The 27,838-nt window shown below is 36.3% G+C and overlaps 4 protein-coding genes across 4 annotated transcripts; 1 reads left to right on the forward strand and 3 right to left on the reverse strand.

Moving 5' to 3' along the window:
- Positions 1-3,903: 3,903 nt before the first annotated feature.
- Positions 3,904-6,356, forward strand: LOC133861898 (pectinesterase 2-like). The gene is made up of 2 exons (XM_062297718.1): positions 3,904-4,987; positions 5,481-6,356. The coding sequence occupies exons 1-2, from the start codon at positions 4,135-4,137 to the stop codon at positions 6,170-6,172; spliced, it is 1,545 nt and encodes a 514-aa protein (XP_062153702.1). The 5' UTR covers positions 3,904-4,134; the 3' UTR covers positions 6,173-6,356.
- A 223-nt stretch (positions 6,357-6,579) lies between these two features.
- Positions 6,580-7,681, reverse strand: LOC133861820 (carboxylesterase 1-like). The gene has a single exon (XM_062297639.1). It carries the CDS (start codon positions 7,627-7,629, stop codon positions 6,634-6,636), a length of 996 nt encoding a protein of 331 aa, XP_062153623.1. The 5' UTR covers positions 7,630-7,681; the 3' UTR covers positions 6,580-6,633.
- A 9,186-nt stretch (positions 7,682-16,867) lies between these two features.
- Positions 16,868-18,111, reverse strand: LOC133861899 (carboxylesterase 1-like). The gene has a single exon (XM_062297719.1). The coding sequence runs from the start codon at positions 18,062-18,064 to the stop codon at positions 17,072-17,074; it is 993 nt and encodes a 330-aa protein (XP_062153703.1). The 5' UTR covers positions 18,065-18,111; the 3' UTR covers positions 16,868-17,071.
- A 4,850-nt stretch (positions 18,112-22,961) lies between these two features.
- LOC133860724 (carboxylesterase 1-like) lies at positions 22,962-25,940 on the reverse strand. The gene is made up of 2 exons (XM_062296330.1): positions 24,948-25,940; positions 22,962-23,161 (listed from the first exon to the last, which is right to left on the reverse strand). Exon 1 carries the CDS (start codon positions 25,918-25,920, stop codon positions 24,973-24,975), a length of 948 nt encoding a protein of 315 aa, XP_062152314.1. The 5' UTR covers positions 25,921-25,940; the 3' UTR covers positions 22,962-23,161; positions 24,948-24,972.
- Positions 25,941-27,838: the final 1,898 nt, after the last annotated feature.

The raw sequence follows: 27,838 nt of genomic DNA on the forward strand, positions 1-27,838 counted from the left end.
TTAATTGAATTCGTCCAATATTGTACAGATCATCGACATTATGTGGTATGAGAAGATTAGGAAAAGAAAAAGATGCATGTAATTCGTTTTTATAATGTGCTCGATCAACCACCGACAAATCACATGAAACCTGGCCTCATGCATGTGATCAGTAGTGCACTGGTACGGTAGTGATAAGGCGCATTATACTCCATATAACTCTCTCTCTCTCTCTCTCTCTCTCTCTCTCTCTCTCTCTCTCTATATATATATATAATATGGGGTATGACAATTTATTCTTTTCAAATCTTTGATGTTCTCATTAAAGTCTATTTTTAGTGTTATATAGCGTTATTATTAGGTTGGTTCTTATAATACTATTTGTAATTATTTAAATAAATATTAGTTATATTTCTACTATATTTTAAAAAAACTAAACAATGTTACAATTTTAGCTACAAGAACTAATAAATTAGAAAATTGATGAGAATAAGAAAAAGAGACACAAAAAATTAAGGTGGCTGCATCTTTCCTTTGATGATTTGATTGTATACACGACTCTATTTATAAAGAAATAATCTGAATGTTACACGTTTCTTCTTCTTCTATATTAATAACAATAAATTTAATTTATACAAATTAACCATCTTATAACTCTTGTCTCTTGAGTTCTTGTAACTCTTATCTCAATATAAACTTAGTAGAATTATTTATAAAGTTTAATATCTTAAAGTATGAGTAATTCTAAAAGTCACTCTTGTGTCTCTCCAACAATGATGCGGCTTTTAAAATCACAATTTGATCAAAATTCAATAGTGATTCAATTACAAGCCTAATAGTGATTTTAAAAGTTACCTTATTTTTTTAAGAACACAAAATGGACTTCTAGCATTACTCCTTAAAGTATGAGAAATAATTGTTGTATAACTTTGCTACAACTTTTGCACAATTCTAACAACTTTTTTCTTTTTCTTTTTTTATTTTTTATTTTTTATTTTTTATTTTTATGATTAACCATTAAATCTGTTTTTCTACATGTGGACACTAAATATCCAATGGTTGATCTTAAAAAAAAAAATTATTATAATTGTACAAAAGTTGCACAAGAAACATTACTCTTAAAGTATGCATAGCATCTGTGTAAAGTAATCACAATCCAATACTATTCAATATAAGGTTTACAATACATACTTCATCATACATACTTATATATATAGTATCGATCACCAACAGAAGTATTAGATTGACTTTATAAATGTCAACGCCCTCATTATCTTGAATTTGTACATTTTCTTGTAGATCTTGTAGATCTTTTTATTTTTATTTTTTATTTTTATAAATTAGTAAGGAATCTTTCAAAAAAGAAAAGATATTCAAAGAGCGGCATGCACCCAACCGGCAACCGCAAGGCTTCCAACATTCATGAGATTTATTTGAAATTGATAATATTCATTTTATGGTTTTAATTTAAAGTTAGTGTATCTAATAATGTACGTAAATGATGTCATCTTATTTAAATTTTTTAAAAAAGACGTGTCCACATTGATATTATGTACATAATTATATACATTAATTTTAAATTCCAACAATAAAATAAATACTATCCATTTCAATTGTAAATTGAGATTTGGTTCCAACAAAAACAACAACAACATCCGATTACAAAAAGAAACCAATAATCTAAAAGGTAGCGCTCTTATTTGTGTGGAATGTTGATCTAAAAGGTAGGTCATGGTGTTGTTGAATCCCGCGTGAGAAGAGCTTGGGATTATTTTCAGGATTAATATTTCCGGCCACTTCACCGGCTAGGTGTTTACTAGTGTCTTTGGTGAAGCTGAAAGCCACTCCGGTCACCCCAACCTTTTTTGTTCGATATATGGAAATAAATAAATAAATAAACTTTTTATTGGATATCTGTCCTTTTCCAAGGTTGGTGAGAATAGATAAATAAAAGAATTTTGTATCCTCTTCTGGAGCGCAATAAGAATAATCAGGTTGTACAGCTAATTAGTTTCTCTGAGGTCAAATACATTAATCGTTTTCTATAAGCTGGGCACCGACAAAAGTTTATGAGAAAAAGTAGAAGATCGATCTCGATCACGTAATTCAAATCCATTAATTAATTATAAGTTAAGCTAGATCTTAAGGGCTTTAACAAATTAATTAGATAGCGGTATATATAAATTAAAGCAAGAAAAAATAGTGTTGCGTCTCGCCGCTTCATAAATCACTATTTAATTTTCTTTTCAATAAGTCTAATGATAATGTGTCGAGCACTCAAGCTTAATCAATCACTAATCGGAACTCTCTCCCTCTTTTTCTAGTCAACACATAAATATTAATCCTTCTATTTCGATGAATGTGTCATTTCAAAATATTGTTTGATTTGAGAATATCTTTAAAAACTTCTAGAAAAACTTATATATTTATCTTCTTCTAATTATCCCCTTATTTATAATGTTTTTAATGTTTCAATTTTTACGATATCTCTCACCACAAATCTATCATTAGGGTTATAACTTGTAATGTCTCCGTTTCGTCTTTTAAAGAATAAGAATACCATATATACATGAGATAAAAACAAAAATAAATAAATAAAAAGAAAAGAAAAAGTCAAGATTACTCTGAGAAATACCTTTTAGGACAGTTGTTTTTTAAAAAATAATAATAAAAATATTAACAAATAACTCAAAACACAAAATATTTATTTACTTTAATTATTACGTAACATCACAATAAAAATTCAAACAAAAAAAAAAACACTCTCAAAACGTTTTACGGACTTACTCTTTTTTCTTTTTTCTTTTTTTTCTCAAGTAATTAATGAAATAAAATTTAGAACTTATTTAGAGTCAGTAATCAAGATTTTTTTTTATTATTAATTTATTGGTTAGAAAATCCAGTCCCACAATCGACATCCTTCACATCACTCCAATCAAATTAAGTGACTGGGAAATGCATTCAGGATACAATTCGCAATTCGATCCTGAGAGCGTTGAATTAAGAGCATCGAAGTTTTTCGCCTATCATTGCTTCAACCTTTTTTCGTCAAATACAAATTATTAACACCCACCGCGTCTTCGCACAGCTGTAATTCTGTGAAACTTCTTGAAAAAAAAAAAGTTGAAAAGTCAACAACATTTTGTAGTCTCAGACATAAATCAAATCCTTCATGAGTTGCCCCCTAGCTAGCTTCTAGATACATACAGAACGTATATCACTGGGTTTTCCATTTCCAGGGCATGAAACTTCCATGTATAGCTGGGTCAATACAAGGGCGGCTCCATCGTTTGGTAAATTAGCCACCGCCTAAAGTCTCAAATTTATAAAATTAAAGGTCTTCAAAAAAAGTTTTTTTATATTAAATTTGTAAAAAAAAAAAACAATTCGAGAAAAATAAATTAAAATGAGAGAAGGCCATTTAACATGTTATGACTTATATGAGGGTTTCAAAAAAATAAAATAAAAGAAAAATACAATTAACCCTCTAAAGTTTGACCATTTTTTTAATTTTACCTCTAATGTTTTAAAAAGTTACAATGAACATACATGCTTAAATAAAGTTTTCACATTCTTAATGTGATCAATCCGTTAACGATTGCTGTCTTTTTAAATTGAAATTATTGAAGTTCGTGCGACCTACTTTCTCTTGATATTTTTTTTTCTCTTATTTCTTTCCTAACTTCTGATTAATGTTTTACTTCTCGATTCTATAATTTTTTATATTTTAATATTTTATATGTTATACTTACTAACGCGTTGATTTTAGCTAGTTTATTATTATTACGAGTTCTGATCGTTTGTCATTTATTATACCCCATTAGTTTTAACTTTGTCTTTGAGCCTGATCGATCAATTGTATTCAGCCGCCCCCCTATCAATACCTTAATTCAATGAGCAAATAATCATACTTTGACAAGGAAAATATAGGGAAAGAAAAAGGAGATGTAGGCGATTTGTAACTGAGTGGTATATGTCTCTTCAAATGAAGACAATTAAATTAAGGGGGGGATTTGAATGACGTGATAACGCATTTTCCACAGATGCTGATCACTTTCTTCCACGTTCGTACGTTGCTCCTCTATAAACATGGCTGTCACAACCCTTGAAAGTTGAAACTCGACCTTAGAGAAGAAAACCAAAGCCCATCGATCAATGGCAAAACTGCTCGTGTTATTCGTATTACTTCTAGCCTTCCTTTCGCCCAGCCTGTCGAGCGGCGCCACCTATAATGGCATAGATTGGTGGTGCAGCAAAACCCCACACCCAAACACTTGCAAAAACTACATGGGCCATGCCCATGTACCAAAAGAAAAGTCCCAATTCAAGAAAACCACGGTCCATGTTGCCTTGGAGGAGTCCCTTAAAGCTCAAAGCCACAACAAGTGGCTTGGCTCTAAATGTCGGAACGGGAAGGAAAAGGCTGCATGGGCTGACTGTTTGAATCTCTACGAAGAAACCATCACCCTACTCAACCATACTCTCGACCCCGCCACCAAGTCTTCCGACTACGACGTCCAAACTTGGCTCAGCGCCGCTCTAACCAACCTAGACACTTGCCGAGCCGGCTTTGTCGAGCTAAATGTTTCGGCCCATGTTTTGCCACTCATGTCCAACAATGTTTCGGCGCTCATAAGCAACGCTTTGTCTATCCAAAATGGTTCGATCCCGCCACAAACAGAGAGGTACAGAGACGGCTTTCCGAGCTGGCTTTCGGGCGGTGACAGGAGGTTGTTGCAATCTTCATCACCCGCCGCAGATCTTGTGGTGGCCCAAGATGGATCGGGTGATTACCAGACTATCGCAGAGGCTTTGAAGGCAGCCGTCGGTAGGAGTGGGAAGGGAAGGTTTGTTGTACATGTGAAGAGTGGGGTTTACAAAGAGAATCTTAAGATTGGGAGTAAACTGAATAATATTATGTTAATTGGCGATGGGTTGAGGTTTACCATTGTTACGGGTAGCAAGAGCGTTGGAGGAGGCTCCACCACTTTCAACTCTGCAACAGTTGGTACGGATCTCTCTCTCCCTCGATCGCTAGCTTTTTCGTTCATCAGAGTCAAAACTAGATCATAATTATCCTTTACATTTTGTTTTCTTCTTTCAAATTTTCAACATAGTGACATTTGAATGCACTTAACAAAACTAAATGTAAAATCTATCAAAAACATCATGATAAAATATTTGAACCTAGCTGGATTGTCGAATGCGTCTTTATACTAAAATAGTAATGCTATTTACTATATTCACAGCCAACCGTTAATTTTTTTTTTAAAATATAACTGATGTAAAGATTGATTGAAACTATCACTACAACATTATAAGATAAAAATATAATTTTTAGAATTACTCTTCCCTTATTTTTCACATAAATAATGGTAATTAATTAGTATTCATCACTAACTAACTAGATATAATATTATTCCAAAAACAAAAGATATATTATATTTTGTCTTAAATATCTCACGTACTAATTCCTACGATTTTATTAATTACCATGTCAGCGGTGACTGCCGAAGGTTTCGTTGCTCGTGGCATCACATTCCGTAACACTGCTGGACCCCAAAACCATCAAGCAGTGGCACTCAGATCAGGCGCTGACCTCTCCGTCTTCTACAGGTGCGGCTTTGAAGGATATCAAGACACCCTGTACGCTCATTCACAACGCCAATTTTACAAAGAATGCTACATTTATGGCACAGTGGATTTCATTTTTGGAAACGCCGCAGTAGTGTTTCAGAATTGCATGATTTATGCAAGGAACCCCATGACCGGACAACAAAACACAGTCACAGCCCAAGGCAGAACCGACCCCAACCAGAACACAGGGACTTCAATCCTTAATTCGCGAGTCATGGCTGCACCGGATCTTGTGCCGAGGCTAAGCTCTGTGAAAACGTACTTGGGTCGACCATGGAAGTTGTACTCACGAACGGTTTTCCTGCAAAGTTTTCTTGACACTTTGGTGGATCCGGCAGGCTGGTTGGAATGGAATGGTAATTTTGCACTTAATTCTTTGTATTATGGGGAGTACAAGAACATCGGCCCTCGTTCTTCGACTAGTCGGAGGGTGAAGTGGAGTGGTTATCATGTCATAACCAATGCCAGCGTCGCATCGCAATTCACGGTTGCAAATTTTATTGCGGGGCAGTCATGGTTGCCGGCGAGTGGCGTGCCATTCATACTTAACCTATGATAACATATAATATTAATTGATTGCAGTACTGTGATTCCTTTGTTTGATTATATATCGTTTCATTCTTTCCTGATAGCAAATAACGTCTTTGATGGAAATAAGAGAGTTTCTTTTTGGTAGAATAAAGATGTATATTGTGTTTAATTTGTTTCGGATATCAATAAATAAGTACGAGTGAATTAAATTATTTAATTAGCAATTTTTTTTTTTATGTGTGAATTTAAATTCTTTTTAAACAAGAGAAGTCTAAGTAACACGTGAAATATTTAACTGAAATGAATGTAAAATTAAGAATTCATACTCAAAACATTTAATCTGATACTATGTTAAATCACTTTACTAACTAACTAACTCGATATTCTTAGGAAGAAAACAATTGAAATATTATTACCCTATATATTGGGTAAAATAACATTTAATTTATCAGCATGATTCAATCACTGACCATTATTATTCATGCACTATGCTTCCAAGCAAGATGATATAAAATCCTTGACAACTCTAAACCATGCCTTGGCCTTCGCAGGGTCTTTATATTCCACCCCATGAAAATCTCCAACGCCAAAATGAGCCACCACTTGTACACACTTGTGCTCCAACATCTTCACCAACTCAACCTGGTGGTCAAATAATGGATCATCCCCATCACAGCCACTCACAAAAATCCTCCATCCTAGCACCCTGACTTTCTCTAAGAGCTTGGACCCACCGCCCACCGTCGGATTGGAATACTCGTGGTTACGGTCAACCCCAATCGGCAGGGACAACTCCCACATAAGGTCACTGGCAGATGGTGGCAAAATAGGGTCATTAACAAGCCTCAGCTCTGACCCAGTCCTCTGGATCCCCCCAAAAGCTGGTTGTTGCAATATCAGCCCTCGGATCTTCAACGGCTCTAGATGGCCAACTTCGTCAGCTGCACGTAGTCCTGCGTGGTAGGCTATGTTACCCCCAGCACTACCGCCCATGAGAAAACAACTAGAAAAATCAGCATATTTTATTAACCAATCACCTTGGGCGGTTCTGATCCAGTGCAACGCCTCCACGGCATCATCATAAGCTGCTGGCAGGCGATGCTCCGGTGCAAGCCGGTAGTCGATAGATGCGATGATCACACCGAGTTCGATCGCCATATTCACGCAAAAATCATGAAAAATAGATGAGGCTGGACTGAATAGGATGAAGCCTCGCCCATGGTAGAAAACTACGACGGGAAGCTTAGTGGGCGAGTTATAAAGTGCTTCCGATGGAAGGAAGAGTCTGACCCAGGTGTTGTTTGATTGGTTGATGGGAATGTCTTTTGAGAGAACTGGAATACGAAGGCTCGGATCGGATGTGGGTGGGGTTTCTGGATCTTTGAGTAGGCGAGTCATCGTACCGTCAGGATTGAAGACGATCTGACGGGGCTGGTTGGGATCCATGCTGGGATTTGGAGATGCAGTTTGATCACCTGACATTTAAGACCCTTTTGATGGCTTATAATTCGATAATTGTTGCTAATTTACTTTCCAGTTTAATTCTAGGCTACTGCTACTTATAGATCCTCCAAGACATTGTATAATGTGTAGAGATGACTAATTTATTAGTTAGTTGACACAGTTTATAACGACTAGATGAAGAAATTAAGGTGGTCTGAGAAAAAAAAACAAAAAAGAAGATGAATAAAGAAAGAATGGATAAATAAAGATGGAAGAGACAAATTTAGTCTTTGAAATACTTTGTCTTATATTATTTAAGTCATTTTCGCTGGTCTTTTTATCGTTAATGTCTTTGTTATATGATAAGGTTGTAGTACTAACTTTGTGTTTTTAGCAATTGGATACTTATAGGTAGGGATACCAATTACGACCAACATTCTATGTTTTTTTTTTAAATAACATGTTGGTATTCTTTTCTTTCTCTTTTTTGATCACATTGGCATTCTTGTTTTTTTTTTTTTTTTTTTTTCCTTGTTTCTATTATTTTTTTTCCAAAAAAAAAAAAGAGAGAATATTTTTGATGTATGAATATAGTTTCTATGTAGATAAAAAGTTCATGTTGATGGGATTATGTGTATAAAACATAGTGGAAGAATTACAGGAATTAATTTCAAGAGAATATGATTAGGATATAGCGAGGGGTGTTTATGCGGGTGGTTAATATCCGTCCGCATCTGCACATGCAGGTGCAGTAATAAAAAAACTATTATATGTTAGGGCTGAAAAGGCGGTTGCGGTTAGCGGTTTTGGTCAAAACCGCTAACCGCAACCGCCTAGCGGTTATCAAAAACTTGCAAATCGCCTCCGCCACCCGCCTTGGCGGAGGCAGTTGTGAAATAACCGCCGGTTGGCGGTTTATATAACCGCCAACCGGTAACCGGCCATGGACATGGAAAGCATATTAGATTTCTGCATATCGTCTCTGCACATCAGATTTCTGCCAACCCAACAAATACCGGACATGCTTTCCACAATCTACCAAAAATTGACATCATTCAACAATGAGTATATATCTGTTCTGTAGCAAGAAAAAGATGGGAAACAAAATCTAGAAGAGAGAGGGAGAGTAACGAGAAAGAGAGTATAACAAAATCTGGTAGAGAGGAGAGTATAACAAGAGAGGAAGCCCGAATAAATAGCAAGAATATTATCGATTCCAATGCGAACACCAATACGCAATGCCCCATCACCGGAAGGCTCTTTTCTCTGGTACCCATTTGATTTAATTCACTCTCCCTTGGACTCTAATTCCAGTTTCTCCTTCGTCGTCATCGGTGTGGTTGTTCTCGTGCTCTGGCTTCGAATCCCTTTGATGACAATCATAGGCAGGGACAGAGAGAGAGAGAGATTGGCTAGCGGCGGTGTGTGAAAGATGAGTCGAGAGATTTTTCTTTGTGCTTTAGGGTTAGGGTCAAACAACTTATTCGCATATACAAAAACGACGTCGTTCATAATAATAATAATAATAATAATAATAAAGGCGATTAGCGGTTATAACCACCAATCGCCTTTGTAAAAACCGCTAAACGCCCCTGTAGAGCGGTTACCGATTTTTATGCGGTTTTAACGGTTTTGCGGTTATACGGTTAGCGGTTAGTAGGCGGTTATTTTCACTCCTATTATATGTATATGTGGATGCGGATAGTGTTTTTAAGGTATGCGGATGCGGTACGTCAATAACCACACCTGCATACCCTTTATATATAATATACATTTAATAAATTCACCAAAACGACGTCGTTTTAGATTAAGTGTAGGTTATATTTACATTTTTAAAAAAAGTTTTTTTTTCATCAAATTTCACTCATTCACTTCACCGGTTCAACATGACACCACCAGATCCCAAAGCCATCATCTTCTTCTTCTCGCATCTCATCTCTGATTCTCTCATATCTTAGACTCTCATTCACTTTACATTGTGATGCCACTGGAGCCCAGTGCTACGATCTTCTTCCACTCGCCTCGCGGTCTTTTATTTTCCATCGGCTCAACAAAATTTTAGGTGGGTTTCAATATTCTTTTTGGATTTTCTCTGCAATCAATTTAGTGATGGGTTTTTTGAGAATTTCTTGATTTCTATTGGTTTGTTGAATGGGTGTTTACTGTTTATGAAAGAATTGAATTTGATTTCTCTATTGTTTTGAACCAAATTAAAACAAGCACAAAACACTAAAAATTGGTCCAAAATATTTTCGAAATGGTTTAAAATAGGCCTTAATAGAAACTCAAAGGAAGCACAAAAGACTAAAATAGGCTCAAAATGCTCATTACCTAATATGCGGATAGCGGATAATAACCGCAATAACCACGCAGATGCGAGTAGTAAAAAATGATGCGGATGCGAATATCTAAAAATGATATATGCATTTTGCGAATGCGGCTGGAAATATTGCAAATAACCGCTGCATTCGCATCAACATGTACACATAGGGGTGAAAACCCAGTTACGATTACCGGTTATTGGCTAAAATCGGTGACCATAACTGGGATAGCAGGTTAACCTAGTATTTAATAACCAGCGGTTACCGGTTGGTACCTCATTATTCGCACAGGTAACTAAAATTATATATATATGGTCTTTTGGGCCTACTTTTTCAACTTTATTTAGACTTTTTGGGCCTACTTCAAACTGAGTTGATGAGCTAGCTCACTCATCTTAAACTTATTCAAAAAACTCTTTTTGTGGATACTCTAATCTACTTCATAAAGATTGTTCCTTAGAATGCTGATTCAGAAAAAATCTAACCATCATGAGTCTCTTACAAAAGGAGGTTGGAAGATGGAGCACATGGAGGCTAGGGGCTTGTCAATGAATAATTTTTTTTAAAGAGTTGTCGATGCATACTTAAATATTGAAAAGTCACATGGATGGCCTTTAAGTTTATTTAATTATACAATTCAAGGTGGTAATATGAATGTTTCTAACTTAAATCTTATCCCCTTCATCTTGCAGAAGGCCATCTTTTATAATATCTCTAACTGTCGCGTAGCATTCACTAAAATTAATTTAATAGATTGGTAAGTAAAGAAAAGAAGAACTGAAGAAACAAGAAATTGAACCTAAAAAAAAAAAAAAAAAAAGGAAAGAAAGAAAAAAGAAACAAGAAACTGAGAAAGAGGCACTGAGACGGAAATAAAAGTGTAAGACCCTAAGGCTAATTTTATTATTTTAATTATATATATATATATATATATATATATATATATATATATATATATATATATATATATATATATTCCCGGTTACCGGTTATAACCGGGTTAAATAATTTTTAAAACCGGCAACTGGTCTGGTAGGGCCTAACCGGTTACCGGTTATAACCGGGTTAAATAATTTCTAAAACCGGTAACTAGTCTGGTAGGGCCGGTTATGAGTTATTTCCAATCGAGTACTAAAGCGATTGGCTGGTTTGCCGGTTACTACCGGTTATAACCGGCTGACTTTACACCCCTATGTACACCTGTACTAGGATGTATGTGAAACAAAAACTATGTAAGAAGCAAACTTACATAGGGCAATCGGCCACTTGATTTTTAGACATATCAAGATTGTTTTCAAGTAATTTAATATTTTCATTCAGCACACAATTCTTAAATTTTAAAGAGTCAACAAAGGCATGTGAATCAGACAATTTAATAACCATAGACTCTTTTTCATGCTCAACATCGATCATTAACCTTTTTAAGGGCAATCTTATTGAGTTTCTTCAACTAAACACTATAATGCCTCCAAAATTATTTAATTAACTTGGAGTGTTACCCATAGCATCCCCAATATAATTAATTGGTAATTAACTACAAGTGCTACCTATAATGACAAATTTCATAATCAAATGCAGTGGAAAATGAAATATTGATATGAGGGAAAAAAAAAAAAAACTAAATATCTCAGTGTCATTTTCTATCATCAATACAAACCAAAGTCTTTTAAGTACAAACAGTTACAAGTATGCAATACCATCTCAAGTACAACTATACACAAATGATATACATAATTTTACAAGCCTTCGCTCAATGTCCCAAACCCTAGCTTGCAAACAGCCCTAACCTGCCCTCCTAGGATTTATGTTAAAGTGTAAAACAAATATGTGTTATAAATGGAAAAGTAACTACGTAAGTCCATGACTTGGTAAGTAAATCGCCAATGGAATAATATGTAAGGGATATAATATAGGGGTATTCCAAGAAGATATAATAAAGGGGTAAATAGGAGAATTAGCTAGGGAGAATTAGTTAGGATATGCTTCTAGAAGATGCTTTTGGTTAGACATTTAGAGTCTATAAAAGGGAACCAAATATGTAAAGAAATAGATGAAAATGAATATTGATAAGAATCCTTTCTTAGAGAGCCTAGGCCTCTTGAAGTGCCTTGGAGAGATTGGGCCTCTCTAAGTGCCCGTAGTTACTCTTATTATCCATTTCAATCTTCATCTTCCTCCCTAATTCCTCCATATTTTCTCTTGCTTTGTTACAATTTCCATGTCATACCATAAAAGCACATAACAGAATTGTTGTGCAAATATCTACCTAAATAAATAGATAACTATTTGTACGTTTTACTCGCAAGTGCACAAGATCAAAACGATAGTATAGTAAGCAAATACGAGATCATTCCCATGAAGATTGGTAAATTATGCTTAAAAGATTTCCTAAATAATTAAGATGAGTGAAAATAAATAAAAATATTAATAAGATCTAATGAAAGAAAAGAGACAAAAATATTGCGGAAATATAATAGAAGTAAGGTAGGGCTTCAATATCCACCGCTAATCATACTCAAATAAGATTCACAAAGCTAATGCTGCAATTCATAACTTGATACTTAATATTTATTGGCCACAAGGGCATGATATCTACTCCTAAAGCTATTGATTTCCCTAAGTAACGAGTTAGGCATGGTATCTACTCTAACTTTTTTCTTCCTTGAAGGATTTAGCATGGTATCTACTAAGTTGTTTTTCCAAGAAAGCATAAATCTATAAAAATCACGCCGCCTGTTGTGTAAATGGGACACTGTTTCTGAGATCAGGCAAGTTCTTGAGCAGGCCGAAGCAACCACGGAGGAAATCAATTCGGTAGAACCGGTTCTCCGTCCTTCTGCCTCAGATATTCCGAATGGCGTCCTCCATGGCGAGGGTTTAGACCCAGCCACTACGATCGAGCCCATGGATGAGCCGCCTGTGCCGGCGGTGATGGAGAAGAAGGTGGTTCAACTTTGGAGCATCGAACCAAAGGCCATGACCGAGCAGCTTCTTCCGTTGGAAACAAAAATAAAGGCACCAATTCAGCTCTGGAACTCATTTGTGTTCCAGCTGTCAACCAAAAGAGCTGAGGTATGGATTTCGTTCCATACTGTGATTTTCAGGGGAGTTTTTATTAAGGTCTGGATTATGTTCCATATTGTGGGTTTCAAGCACCAATGGCGTTGGAAGCTTTCTTGTTGGCTGCCGCCGTGGGTGCCGCTAACGGGAGGCAAGGCCGTTCGGCATCTTTCACAGACGAAGACAACGTTTGGCAGTCCAGACGTTTCTAGAGTTCCTTGGGTGAACGAAACGGCCAGCACTTGTTTCACATAGTTGGGGTACAGAGGCGAGGAGGAAGACGATCGGTGCCACCGTGGCCATGGATGCAGAAGCTTTCTGCATGGGGGAGCGTGGCTGGAGCTTCTGGAAGGTTCAAGAATAATCGTCTGGAGCTTGGATCTTGAACGGTTTTGGAGGTCACATGGCAGGAGCTGATGGCGTTTTGGAAAAGAGAGCATTTCCTTTGAAGTCTTTTGTAACGTGTATCGGGAATAACAGGCGTGATTGACAGGCGATAGCTGGCGATATGATGGGGAAGACGTTTAGTTCACCTTCACGTGACCAACGGCTGAATTTGATGGTTGGCACAAAAAAAAAAATGCTCGCTGCACTACTAAATGGACACGGGGGAATTTATACTTCGTAATGCCGTGGCTGACGAAGTAAGAGGGAAACGTGGAATGAGCTGATTGTGTAATGGGACGTGTGACGGTCAGGGGTGGGTCACGGCTGGCAAGAAGTTTCATAGCATATTGGTATTACTTTTTTTCAAGTGGGCCGAATCTTGCTGGAAGTCCACCTGCCTGGCTCATGATTAGCTTCGCAAAGTGGGTCTGCTGGCTTTAGCAAAATTAACGTGGCAATGGATCCTGGAGTTTCTGGAAGACTGTTTAATGGTGCTTGGAAGTTGATAGAGTATCTGGATTTTTCTTTGCACCCGAATGCGTTGAATGGGCCTCAAGTGCTCCACATTCCAACAAGACTGAATGGGGCTAGTGTATGGTTGCTGTTTGGAGACCAGGAGATTTCTAAATAGGGCTTTTTATTTGCATTGGGTAGCTTATTTGTTTGTTGTGTTTAGATTGGTTTATTTTTATTTTTCTTTTGTAATTTTCCAACCGCACCTTGAGGGCGAGGTGCTTTGAAGGGTGGGGCAATGTAAGGGATATAATATAGGAGAATTCCAGGAAGATTTAATAAATGGGTAAATAGGAGAATTAACTAGGGAGAATTAGTTAGGATATGCTTCTAGAAGATGCTTTTGGTTAGACATTTAGAGTCTATAAAAGGGAACCAAATATGTAAAGAAAGAGATGAAAATGAATATTGATAAGAATTCTTTCTTAGAGAGCCTAGGCCTCTTGAAGTGCTTTGGAGAGATTGGGCATCTCTAAGTGCCCGTAGTTACTCTTATTATCCATTTCAATCTTCATCTTCCTCCCTAATTCCTCCATATTTTCTCTTGCTTTGTTACAATTTTCATTTCATACCAGAAAAGCACATAACAGAACTGTTGTGCAAATATCTACCTAAATAAATAGATAACTATTTGTACGTTTTACTCGCAAGTGCACAAGATCAAAACGAAAGTATAGTAGGCAAATACGAGATCATTCCTATGAGGATTGGTAAATTATGCTTAAAAGATTTCCTAAATAATTAAGATGAGTGAAAATAAATAAAAATATTAATAAGATCTAATAAAAGAAAAGAGACAAAAATATTGCGGAAATATAATAGAAGTAAGGTAGGGCTTCAATATTTACCGCTAATCATACTAAAATAAGATTCACAATTTTAATGCTGCAATTCATAACTTGATACTTAATATTTACCGGCCACAAGGGCATGGTATCTACTCCTAAAGCCATTGATTTCCCTAAGCAACGAGTTAGGCATGGTATCTACTCTAACTCTTTTCTTCCTTGAAGGATTTAGCATGGTATCTATTAAGTTGTTTTTCAAGAAAGCATAAATCTATAAAAATTGATAAACACACTTAGGTAGGAACATGGTATCTATTCCAGTTGTCTTCATGTTAATTAATCCAAGAACATGTGATGGTGTTCTTTTGTTACTTTATTATGCCTAGGACCCAGTCATCCAAATTGACATAAATAACAAATTTATACCACATGCATATGTTGATCAAGCATAAACATGAGAGGAATTCAAAACAATAGGAAATAATCAAGTTAAGCATCAATATATGAATTGTAGCAAATGCGCCAATTGGAAATCTTAAAGAGACATGATTAGGGTTTCAATCAAGCCCTAACTAAAGTATTAGTTACAACTAATATAGACTAAAATTATATACATACAGAAAATAAATAAAGGAAGAAAGAAAAACCAAAATTCTTCTTGAAGTAGCCTATAATTCTTCTTCCCAAGCTTATGTGTCTTCTCTTCAAAGGTTAGAGGCCTATTTATAGGGATTAAAGAAGCTCTAGAAGTCCTACAAATCTTAGAACAATTGTAAATAGGTCTCCTAGTCTAAATAGAATAAGTACAAGTCTTTTCCTTTTCTGAAAGTTCAATCCAAGTAGGAAAATGATTCCAAATTCGTACAGATTTGTGGTTCTTTATTGCGGGGCAATTTTGATATGGTAAACGTCTGAATTAGGAAAAATCTATTTCTAACATATTTGTTTCATTTTTTATTCGTTTTCCAAAGCCACCAATTTTGTCCTAATCTGATACTTGAGCCGAAAGTTATAATTAAATTACAGAGACGTGCTCATTCTGGATTCTTTCCAAAAATAACGAATTTTTGCCGACTTCTCTTTTCTTAAATTCAAAATTGATTTGGAGTTGAATCTTTCCAAAAGTAAGTTTGCCGACTTCGTTAAAATCTTGGAATTTGATGGATTTTCTTCCAAAACCTGTAAAATACAAGAAAACACAAAAACAACACAAAACATCAAACTATAACAAAACTAAGAGCTTAACATATGTAAATTAAGAGGCTTGAATGTATAACATTCAACACTTATCACACTAATCCATGCAGTAAGCCTAATTTAGTTGGAAATAAGTATAAGAAATTGGGCTTCTTAAAAATGTTATGAGATTTGAGTAAATTATATTAGTGATCATTACCTCCTCAATTACGACATCAATGAAAAATAGTACATTTATAAAGCAGTTAAGGCATAATTCTGAGTACAACACATATAACACTTTAATGTAAAAAATCATGCTAATGAAGTGTGTAATATAATATTCATATTCATTCAAAGTCCATAATTGTTCCCACATGACCTACTTGTATTTTAATTCTTTTTACAGTGAGATTTGTGCGTCCCGTAAGATCTTTGGTAGAACACTGGTGCACCAGTGAGGTACAATAGCTAGCCACCCCTAGGGGTCCAAGCAGATCCGACCTTGAGTGATCAACACCACTAGTAATGCTGCAGGGTGCGACCGATCGCCATCTGTGGATGGTTGTGCCAGTCACTCTGGCCAATGGATCCAAGACATCCTAAATCTATTAAATCTGTGCCATAGAGTCAAGTCTATATATTGTTGTGTACACACTCATATTCTACACCTATTTTTTCATGATGGTATGACAACAATTTTTAAATAATCAATATAGAAACATAGTTGATAGTTTAGTTTGTGGTAAGCAATAGACATGCATTAGTAAATTATTATTTATAAAATGTTAGGCTCATGACATAATTTTATGAAAAGCATGAGTCTTAAAATGCACGGTTTATAGATGAAATATTCATGTTTAATGACTGGGCATTTTTTATGTTTTTATGTTCAAATTTGAACAAGATTAGGGTAATTAAGCAATGTTGGAAAGACCAATTGCATGGAAGGAATCATCATGACCTACTTATAATTTTCATCCAAGATGAAAATATATATTTTTTCAATGAAATATTAATTGCATGATGCTATTATTCAAGAAACAAAAGATTTTATAAAGAAACCAAAAGATATGGTAAAAAGCTTACATGAAAAATATCCCCTAGCTGCAAATCACCTTAAGAACTCGATATTCTTGACAAGAAAACAAAAAAATTGAAATATTAAACTTGCTCCTAAATAACATATATTTAGCAGCATAATTCAAAAACTGAACATCATTAGCTAGACATGTCCTATGCACCCGAGCAAGATAATATAAAATCCTTAGCTACTCTAAACAATGCCTTGGCCTTCTGGGGATCAGAAAATTCCACCCCATGAGAACCTCCAACACCAAAATGAGCCACCACTTGTACAAACTTCTGCTCCAACATCTTCACCGACTCCACCTGTCTGTCAAATAATGGGTCCCCATCATAACCACTCACAAAAATCCTCCATCCTAGCACCTTGATTTTCTCTAAGAGCTTGGATCCACCGCCCACCGTCGGATTGCAATACTCATGATCGCGGTCAACCCCAATTGGCAGGGACAACTCCCACATAAGGTCACTTTCAGACAGTGGCAAAACAGGATCGTTAACAAGCCTCAGCTCTGACCCAGTCCTCTGGATCCCACCAAAAAATGGTTGATGCAATATCAGCCCTCGGATCTTCAACGGCTCTAGATGGCCAACTTCGTCAGCTGCACGTAGACCTGCATGGTAGGCTATGTTACCCCCAGCACTACTGCCCATGAGAAAACAAGAAGAAAAATCAGCATATTTTCTTAACCAATCATCTTTGGCGGTTCTGATCCAGTGCAACGCTTCCACGGCATCATCATACGCCGCAGGCAGGCGATGCTCCGGTGCAAGCCGGTACTCGACCGATGCGATGATCACACGGAGTTCGATCGCCATATTCACGCAAAAATCATGAAAAATTGATGAGGCTGGACTGCATATGATGAACCCTCCCCCATGGTAGTAAACTACGAGGGGTAGCTTAGTGGGTGAGTTATCTAGTGCTTCCGACGGAAGGAAGAGTCTGACCCAGGTGTTGTTTGATTGGTTGATGGGAATGTCTTTTGAGAGAACTGGAATACCAAGGCTCGGATCAGATGTGGGTGGGGTCTCTGGAATTTCGCGTAGGCGAGTGATCGTACCGTCAGGGTTGAGGACGATCTGAAGGCGCTGGTAGGGATCCATGCCAGGATTTGGAGATGCAGTTTGATCACCTGACATTTCAGACCCTTCTGATGGCTTATAATTCGATTATTGTTGCTAATTACCTTTCTACTTACTTATAGATGCTTCAAGACTCTGTATAATGTACAGAGATGACTAATTTATTAATTAATTTGTTAGGCGTCGTGACACGTTTCTAGAGACTATATATTAAAAAAGGAAGATGGCTGGAAGAGACAAATTAGACTTTGAAATACTTTGTATTATATATATTATTTAAGTCATTTTCGCTGGTCTAGTTTGAATTCTAATCTATTTTCCTGGTCTTTTTATCGTTAATATCTTTGTTTTAGGATAAGATTGTAGTACTAACACTATTTATTGATTATAATATATAACACCTTCTTGAAGAAAATGGAAAGCAATTATGAAAATAGTGTTAGATTAATAACTAATAATAATTTAATGACTCGTTCTTCATAATTGTTTTCCATTTTCTTCAAGAGAGACAACTATTTATTGATTATAATATATAACACCTTGAAGAAAATGGAAAACAATTATGAAAATAGTGTGCGTTAGATTAATAAATTTAACATTAATATGATTGATATTAATTTGAAGCCCAAAACCAAAAGCTCTGGCTAGCCATTGAAATAAAATCTATCCGATGACCCGGCCTATAAAAATGAAAAATGCTATTTTTCAATCTCTACTTATATATATATATATATGTATTTTAAAAAAAATTACTATTAAATTTGTAGGACTTACATGTAAATCCTACAAAGACAAACAATAAATTTAAAAAAGAGATGGATGAGTAACATGTCTCTTCAAAAAATAAAATTAAATAAAATGGTCACCCAAAATCATAACACGATAAGTTTTCATACTTTTTTCACCTACCCATTATTATTCTTCAGAGTTTTCTTCCCTCTTTAGCGATTCAATTCTCCCCTTTATTTTCTTTTTTTTTTTCTCCCTGTGCACCCACTTCCTTTTTTCTTTCTCGATCTTCTCTATAAGCAAAAAATGCAAAATCATAAAAGATAAGCATCATAGAGAACTATAGCCCAAAAGAGATTAAGTATTCGATATATCATTTTCCTCTTAATTTTAAGCTTCGTCCAATTCCTCAACTCGTCCTCTCCTACTTTTCCTCTTCTTCTTCTCCTAGCTAATTTCATTGAATTGAGTTATTTTGGCCAAGTCACAAATAGAGTTAACTCTAATTCTTCCTTCTTCCTCAATTTTTCTTTCGGTGGGTAAACAAACAAGTGAGATGCTAAACAAGCTAGGGATTCAAGGAGCGGCCCAATTTTGACGTTGTTGTGGGTGAAGATTTTGTTGTTGCTGCGGCTGTGATTAGTGATGAGAGAGGCAACATCATTCTGACTATTACTTAGTAATTGGTTTCCACTAATGCGCTCCTTGGTGAAGGTTCTGTTGCCCTTTTGGCTATTTGGTTGGCTGCTTCTGGCTGTGGCAATCTGTTTCTAGAGGGTGATGCTCTTCTGGTTGTTCTTACCATCAACAATTCCTCTCTTTTCTTCTCTTGGTCTTTTGCTACTTATATTTCTGATATTAGCTTAGCGCGCTTTATCTTCCTTTCAACGTTGGAATACTTTGAAAGTGTCTCATAATGCCAATTCTCGTACACATGTTTCGCCGACATAAATTTTTTACAAACCAATTTATAAAAAATTTCTTACAAACCATATCTAAAATTAACATGTGTCTCTTGACATGTGAGAATCATATGTTGTTTAAATAGCATTTGCTTCTTACATGCTTTTTTATCATTAATACAAAAAACATGTGCTTCTCACATGCTTAAAGGACACATGTCACTTTTATATGTAGGTTGTAGAAAATTTCCTACAAATCAGTTTGTAGGAAATTTCTGTCATCGTTTAGTGTTGTGCAAATTTTATTAACTTGCAAGTGCACGAATCGTTTGTAACAAAGGAGTTTGCAAGTGTGAAGTCGATCCCACAGAAAAATGGTCAAAAATCAGTATTTTGTTTAACTAACCTCATTCTAACCTAGTTCCAAATATTGTGTCTTAAATATGCAAAATAACAAAGTAAAATTAAAGATAATGAAGAACAAAAGATAAAAAGAACTAAGGCTTAAGAATTCACCACACAAAATCCAACAACTCACACTCTTGTTTACCATTTAAACACTCAAAGAACATTTGAGCTTTGCATTTGTTATTCAAGCACTTAGTCATACATGATAGAACCATTTAATGAATCCAACTTAAATCACAAAGAGTACCCATTTGAAAGCAAATCATCCATTGTATTCATTAAAGGAACAAATCACAATAAATACCCTCTTTCAAACTGACAACTCGATGTATCCATTGGTTGCAACACATTAAATGCTCTACTACTTCAATAAATGCACAGTCACTCTAAGGCACAAGCAATAAAGAGAATGAAACTTGAATAGCATTTCAATAAAAGTTGAAATGTACAAATAGCAACACAAGAGTGTGAGTGTTATTCAATGGTGAAGCTTCATCTTCAACCTTAGTTGAGGGTTTTAGCCAACCATGACTAAAAATACTACAAAAGCTTGAAGAACTATCATGAAATAAAAGAAAACTTACAAAAGAAAGTATCTAATGGAAATGAGCTACTGAACTAAACTATAAGATGCACGAAAATAACCCTAGCTGCTGCCCTAAATCGCTGCTCCAAGAAAGAGGCAAGGCTATGGCTTTATAGAGGGAATTAGGGTTAAAGGCTCATGTAAAAATGATGTGAAGCTTATTTATTGGTATCTATAGCATTTTTTTTTATTAATTGTTTTGATAATTTTCAATGAATAAACTTCACACCATCTTAATATCTGATTGAAATTCCCGACAATTTCTTTGAAATTGCCCAGCCACAATTTCTTCAATTTAAGCCATCCATTTAAACTCATTTAAAATAACGGCTATTAAGACGCCACCTCATCGATCCGCGTCAACCTCAGAAAAAAAACATCTTTCTCCCTCCGCCAAATACAGTCTGCGACTCTCTCTCTCTCTCTCTCTCTCTCTCTCTCTCTCTCTCATTCTTCTTCTCCTGATTCTTTTTTTTTTTTTCTTCTTACCCATTCTCCATTCTTCTTTCCCCCAAAACATCTTCATCTTCAGAAAAACCTTTTCTTCCCCAAAACTTTCCCCCAATTTTTTCCCTCCTTCCTCACCCCACCGACGGCCATCCCCGGTCCCCCCGCCACCCATCGGAGCACCACCCACCGCAGTTCGCCTCCCACCGCCGTATTCTCTCTCTCTCTCTCTCTCTCTCTCTCTCTCTCTCTCTCTCTCTCTCTCTCTCTCTCTCTCTCTCTCTCTCTCTCTCTCTCTCTCTCGGTTTTTTTTTAAAAAAAAAAAAAAAAAAAAATTCTCTCTTGCTTAGGGTTTGTTTGGATCTAAGCTTCTGATTCTCCTAAACGTTGCCAAGACCGTTGGATCTGAAGCTTCTTTTTCCATTTTCTTCAATTGGGTCTTAAATAAGTTCCTTGTATTTTGGTCCTGAGCCTGAGATTCAAGCTCTTACCTTTTTCTATTTGAAAATGGTAGTGAGGTTCTGTTTGGTTCCCTAGAAAATTGAGGGAAAAGAACGAGAAGGGTAGATGCGTAACGAGAATTTGAAACACCATTTCAATGGGGGATTTTCCCCTGCTCTAGGGCTGTAGATGTTGTTGGGTCAATTACACCATAGAAAAGGGAAATCACAATCTCAAGTACGGCATAACCCATCTAGGCCATGCTTAAAATTTTGAAAAATTACATTATCAAATGATACTCAGAATGAACAGAAGGAAAAAGAACAATGATGGGTACCTTTTGTTACCCATGGGATTCGCGACTAAAGCCAACCATAAGAAGTCATGGATTTTGGGTGGCTTTCTTTTTTATTACCTCTTTTCTGCTAAACTTTTTCTTTTTAGAAAGAAAAGGAATTGATTTGTCTGATTTATTAGAATCGCCCTTGTGGTTGGCTTCTAAGGAGTAACAGGAAAATAGCCCAATTTCTCTCAGTTTTTTTTTTTTTTAGTTACTTTTCCTCAGTAGCCAATTTGGAACATCAAGGTCTGGCATTTTTTTAACACTAATTGATCAAATTACGTTGTTCCAACTTGAGTTCCATGATAATCTAAAATCACAGCTTTGTCTTCTTTTTTCGTTATCCCCATTACTTTAACAAAAAAACATGTTTTATGGGCAAGACATACAGGACAAATTGTAGAGAGGAACCTCCATGAGGTGCTCGAAACTGTTAGCAGTACATGAAGTAGCTAGCTAGCTGCTTGTTCAAATCTTAACTATAGAAGCCCAAGTAATATTGCAGTCAAAAGAATGTCCTCCAACGGCTGAGGCATTACTGTATGGAATTCCAAGTCGAAGATCAACAGGAGGTACTTTCTTCATTGGTGGACCAATTGACTCCATCAAACTTTGTACATGGCCTTATGCCCAGCCTTGTGACATGGCTGTATTGTGATGATTGATTCTACGTGTAGCATAACTTGACCCTTGGGATCTAATGGAGCTGGAGTTGTCAACTGTGTTCCACATGGAGATTCTCTTTGTATTATGTTTGTATCATTGGCTGGCGACTTCCAATTAAAAATAACAGAAAAAGGACAACTCAAGCAAATGAAAATAACAAATCGAGGGGGTGCTGTAGCAAAATGGAACTTTGTTATCGGCTCTAAATACATACTATTGTTACTAACTTTGATTCCATTTCCTTCATCTTGATCACATTACATTTAAAAGCTTTGTATTCATATCATTGATCAAATATGACTCAACCAACCAAAAAGGAAAAAATCAAACAAGCAAAAGAAAGCTTCTTCTTCAATATCAAGTAAAATATGTCAAAGTGCCCAAATTGAGGATCTTCAGGAAACTCCATAACGGAATAAGAGCTCGATATCAATTTACAAATCATTCTCCAGAACCTCAATACAGACCAATTTAGGAACAAAATGACATCAAATATTCCTCAAATAGAAATATTGAATCACCCTATGCATTAATTTGCCTCACATCAAATGCTCAACCAAAACACTAATGTATGCTCCACGGTAGCATTTCTGATGTATGTTTCTAACACAATTTTCATGACAAGCAATGTCTCCCTGCATGTTTTTAAAAGTGACCATATCAGTAGAAAAAAAAAAAAAAAAGAAAAAAAAAAGAAAAAAAAAAGACAATATACATAATGCTATATAAGTATGATAAACTTCCAATTTAAACAACGTACTTACCAACAGAGACAACTAGAAAATCAACCTTGATTAACAGTGTCACAACCTGATTCTCCAGGATTTGAGATTATAGATAGTACCGACATTTATTTATACAATTCATCGGTTATCATATGAAGCTTGTTTTGTTTTGTAATACCTGAGTAATTATACTATTTTTAATTCCAATTACATTGTCACGTTGAATATCAATTACAGGAGGCAAAAAAAATTCAAACAAACATAATTAAATACAGGGAATAGAAACGTCTTCTTTTTTCTGTTTTGTTTGTTATTTGTGTCGTTTGGTTGTTAAAATACATTAGAAACAATCCTATTTTTGGGAGAAAATGAAATGACGCTGGGTTTGTGGGATGATCTGAATATTTTGAGAGAATGAGTAGAATTAGAATGAGAGAGAGAGAGAGAGAGAGAGAGAGAGAGAGAGAGAAACCAGAAGATAGAGGAGAAGAAGTGTGCGTCTGAGAAAAAAGGGATTGACGCGGGAGTGTGATGAGGTGTCATGATAATAGCCGTTCTTTTAAATGGACGGTACAGATTAGAGAAATTGTGTCTGGACAATTTTTTTGCTATTGCCGGGGATCTCAATCCAAACAATCAAGCGGTGGCACTCACATCAGGCGCTGACCTCTCCGTATTCTACCGATGCGGCTTTGAAGGATACCAAGACGTACACCCTGTACGCCAATTTTACAAAGAATGCCACATTTATGCATGGCACGGTGGATTTCATTTTTGGAAACGCCGCAGTAGTGTTTCAGAATTGCATGATTTATGCAAGGAACCCCATGATCGGACAACAGAACACGGTCACAGCCCAAGGCAGAACCGACTCCAACCAGAACACAGGGATTTCAATCCTTAATTCGCGAGTCATGGCTGCACCGGACCTTGTGCCGAGGCTAAGCTCTATGAAAACGTACGTTCTTGGGTCGACCATGGAAGTTGTACTCACGACCGATTGTCCTGCAAAGTTTTCTTGACACTTTGGTGGATCCGGCAGGCTAGCTGGTTGGAATGGAATGGTAATTTTGCGCTTAGTTCTTTGTATTATAGGGAGCACAAGAACATCGGCCCTCGTTCTTGGACCAGTCGGAGAGTGAAGTGGGGCGGTTATCATGTCATAACCAGTGCCAGCGTGGCATCGTGATTCACGGTTGCAAATTTTATTGGGAGGCAGTCATGATTACTGGCGAGTGGCGTGCCATTCTTACTTAACCTATGATAACATATCATATTAATTAATTGCAGTGTGATTCCTTTGTTTGATATTATCGTTTCATTCTTTCATGATTGCAAATAACGTCTGATGGAAATTATAAGAGTGTTTATTTTTGGTAGAATAAAGATGTATATTGTGTTTTTTTTTCGGATATCTATAAATAAGTAAGGGTGGATTTAATTATTTAATTAATAATAAAATTATTATTATTTTTTTTTTTATACGTGAGTTCAAACTCTTTCTTAACATGAGATGCCTAATATGTAAAATATTTAACTAAAATAAATATAGAGTTAATGGTTCAAATTCAAAACGTTCGATCTGATACTATATTAAATCAGTACTTTACAAACTCAATGTTCTTAGCAAGAAAACAATTGAAATATTATTACCCTAAAAATAGCATTTAATTATCAGCATAATTCAATCAGTAACCATCATTATTCATGCCCTATGCTTCCTAGCAAGATGATATAAAATCCTTGACAACTCTAAACCATGCCTTGGCCTTCGCAGGGTCTTTATATAACACCCCATGAAAATCTCCAACGCCAAAATGAGCCACCACTTGTACACACTTGTGCTCCAACATCTTCACCGACTCCACCTGTCGGTCAAACAATGGGTCCCCATCACAGCCACTCACAAAAATCCTCCATCCTATCAACTTGATTTTCTCCAAGAGCTTGGATCCACCGCCCACCGTAGGATTGCAATACTCATGATCACGGTCAACCCCAATTGGCAGGGACAACTCCCACATAAGGTCACTGACAGATGGTGGCAAGGCAGGGTCGTTAACAAGCCTCAGCTCTGACCCAGTCCTCTGGATCCCACCAAAAAATGGTTGTTGCAATATCAGCCCTCGGATCTTCAACGGCTCTAGATGGCCAACTTCGTCAGCTGCACGTAGACCTGCATGGTAGGCTATGTTACCCCCAGCACTACTGCCCATGAGAAAACAAGAAGAAAAATCAGCATATTTTCTTAACCAATCATCTTGGGCGGTTCTGATCCAGTGCAACGCTTCCACGGCATCATCATAAGCCGCAGGCAGGCGATGCTCCGGTGCAAGCCGGTACTCGACCGATGCGATGATCACACGGAGTTCGATCGCCATATTCACGCAAAAATCATGAAAAGCTGATGAGGCTGTACTGCATATGATGAAGCCTCCCCCATGGTAGAAAACTACGAGGGGTAGCTTAGTGGGTGAGTTATCTAGTGCTTCCGACGGAAGGAAGAGTCTGACCCAGGTGTTGTTTGATTGGTTGATGGGAATGTCTTTTGAGAGAACTGGAATACGAAGGCTCGGATCAGATGTGGGTGGCGTCTCTGGAATTTCGAGTAGGCGAGTGATCGTGCCGTCAGGGTTGAGGACGATCTGAAGGCGCTGGTAGGGATCCATGCAGTTTGATCACCTGACATTTCAGACCCTTCTGATGGCTTATAATTCGATTATTGTTGCTACTTACTTATAGATGCTTCAAGACTTCCTATAATGTACAGATCGTTGACTGATTTATTAATTTGTTAGGTGTATGTTGTGACACGTTTCTAGAGACTATATAAAGAAAGATGGCCGGAAGAGACAAATTTAGACTTTGCAATACTATATATATATATATGATAAAATTATAATTTAACTCTTCAAATTGTTAGTCGTTTTACAAGTAGTTTTATAAATTGTTAACACTTGAACTTTGATCACCCAAACTATCAAAAGGTTTCAAAAATGCCAATTTTATCGAAATATGCATATAATACTACTACCACGTTTCATTTTTTAATTAAAAAATAATAAACATTAATTTTTTTAAAATTAAAAACTAAAACTTTATTTTTTTAAAAAAAAAAATAAAAAAATAAAATAAAATGGGTGTTTAAGGGTTGGCTACCTTCCTCCTAAGGCTGGGGGTGGCCGCGCGGCCACCTTCGACCACTGGGGGTAGCCACGTAGCCACCCTACTCTGGCAGCCACCTTCAAACTCTCATTTTCTTTTTAAAAAATAAAATAAAATTTTAGTTTATTTTAGTCTTTTAAATTTTAATTTTAGTTTTTCAGTTTTTTTATTTTATTTTTTTTATAAAAAAAATATTATTTTTATTATTTTTTTAATTGAAAAATGACACGTAACATGAATACTTAAGGCATATTCCGATAAAATTGGTATTTTTGAAACATTTTGGTAGTTTGGGAGGCAAGAGTCTAAGCGTTGGTAGTCGTGAGGTTACTCGCAAAACAGCTGGCAATTTGGGGGCTAAACTGTAATTTTTCCTATATATTATATATTTAAGTCATTTTTGCTAATCTTTTTTTTTTTTTTTTTTTTGAAGGAAAAGATAAATCTTTCATTAATAAAAAAAATGGTACATAACAAACTACCATATAGGTGTACATAAGACACCCCCAAACAGGTGTATACCTCACATGAGCCAAAAGACTCAGACCATTACAGACAGAAAATGCTTCAAATAAGACCTAGCCAAACAAAATGATGCATCTACTGTGACATAAACATTTATTTGAAGATGGAGTCGGTCACACATTCTGGACTAAAAGCAATGACTAGCTAGGTTGATTCGCACAAAGCAAACTGTCAAAAAGCACATCAACAACCAACCCCACCGAATCTACACCGAGGGGACAACAACTCCACACAACCCTATGGGTTGGGAGACTCTAACCTTCACTGGGAAACCCAGGAATGACCAAAACCACCATTTTAGCTCAAAAGGCTATGGGAAACAACAATAAGACACACAGAGAATAAAGACAACTACAACAAACAACAATACAAAGGTTCAAAAGCTCCGGCTAATCCAAACAGTTGAAGACTCCTGTTTATCACCGGAACAATCTCCGCGTAACAAGACTACTACAAACACAAACAAAGAAAAACAATAAAAACTACAACTATCACTGGCCGGCGGAACACACGAAAAGGCCAAAAAGCATAACCCCCACTTCCCCCTCACAAGGAAGGGACTACATATCAAAACCGTCTGAAACTGCAAAGCTGCTTGTAATGAACACGTTGTAGTAGACACCGCTAGTGGAGACATGTGTTTGTACATGCTCCATAAAATCTAGAAATGTTCCTTCAAAATTGCCACCACTACTGCACCCGAGAACGTCGCCCTGTAGCACACTTGCAGTTCCGAAAATCTCGACCTTTTAAAGCACGTTGCCCCTTTTGCAAGAAAAACGGTTAACCAAAGAAATTAACCGTTACCCGAAACGCCGTTCCATCGAAAATCCATTAGCCGGCTCCGTTGGAAGCATCCAGGGAGAGGACCTGTGCAATGAGTGTTACATTTTGTTA

This window comes from Alnus glutinosa, chromosome 2, assembly GCF_958979055.1.
Source record: "Alnus glutinosa chromosome 2, dhAlnGlut1.1, whole genome shotgun sequence".
In the NCBI taxonomy this organism is placed as follows: domain Eukaryota; kingdom Viridiplantae; phylum Streptophyta; class Magnoliopsida; order Fagales; family Betulaceae; genus Alnus; species Alnus glutinosa.

Coding starts and splice junctions, on each gene's coding strand:
- LOC133860724 (XM_062296330.1), bottom strand. CDS start 25,920: ATGGATCCCTACCAGCGCCTTCAGATCGTCCTCAACCCTGACGGCACG.
- LOC133861820 (XM_062297639.1), bottom strand. CDS start 7,629: ATGTCAGGTGATCAAACTGCATCTCCAAATCCCAGCATGGATCCCAAC.
- LOC133861899 (XM_062297719.1), bottom strand. CDS start 18,064: ATGTCAGGTGATCAAACTGCATCTCCAAATCCTGGCATGGATCCCTAC.
- LOC133861898 (XM_062297718.1), top strand. CDS start 4,135: ATGGCAAAACTGCTCGTGTTATTCGTATTACTTCTAGCCTTCCTTTCG. Junction 4,988..5,480: donor TTTCAACTCTGCAACAGTTG/GTACGGATCTCT, acceptor TTACCATGTCAG/CGGTGACTGCCGAAGGTTTC.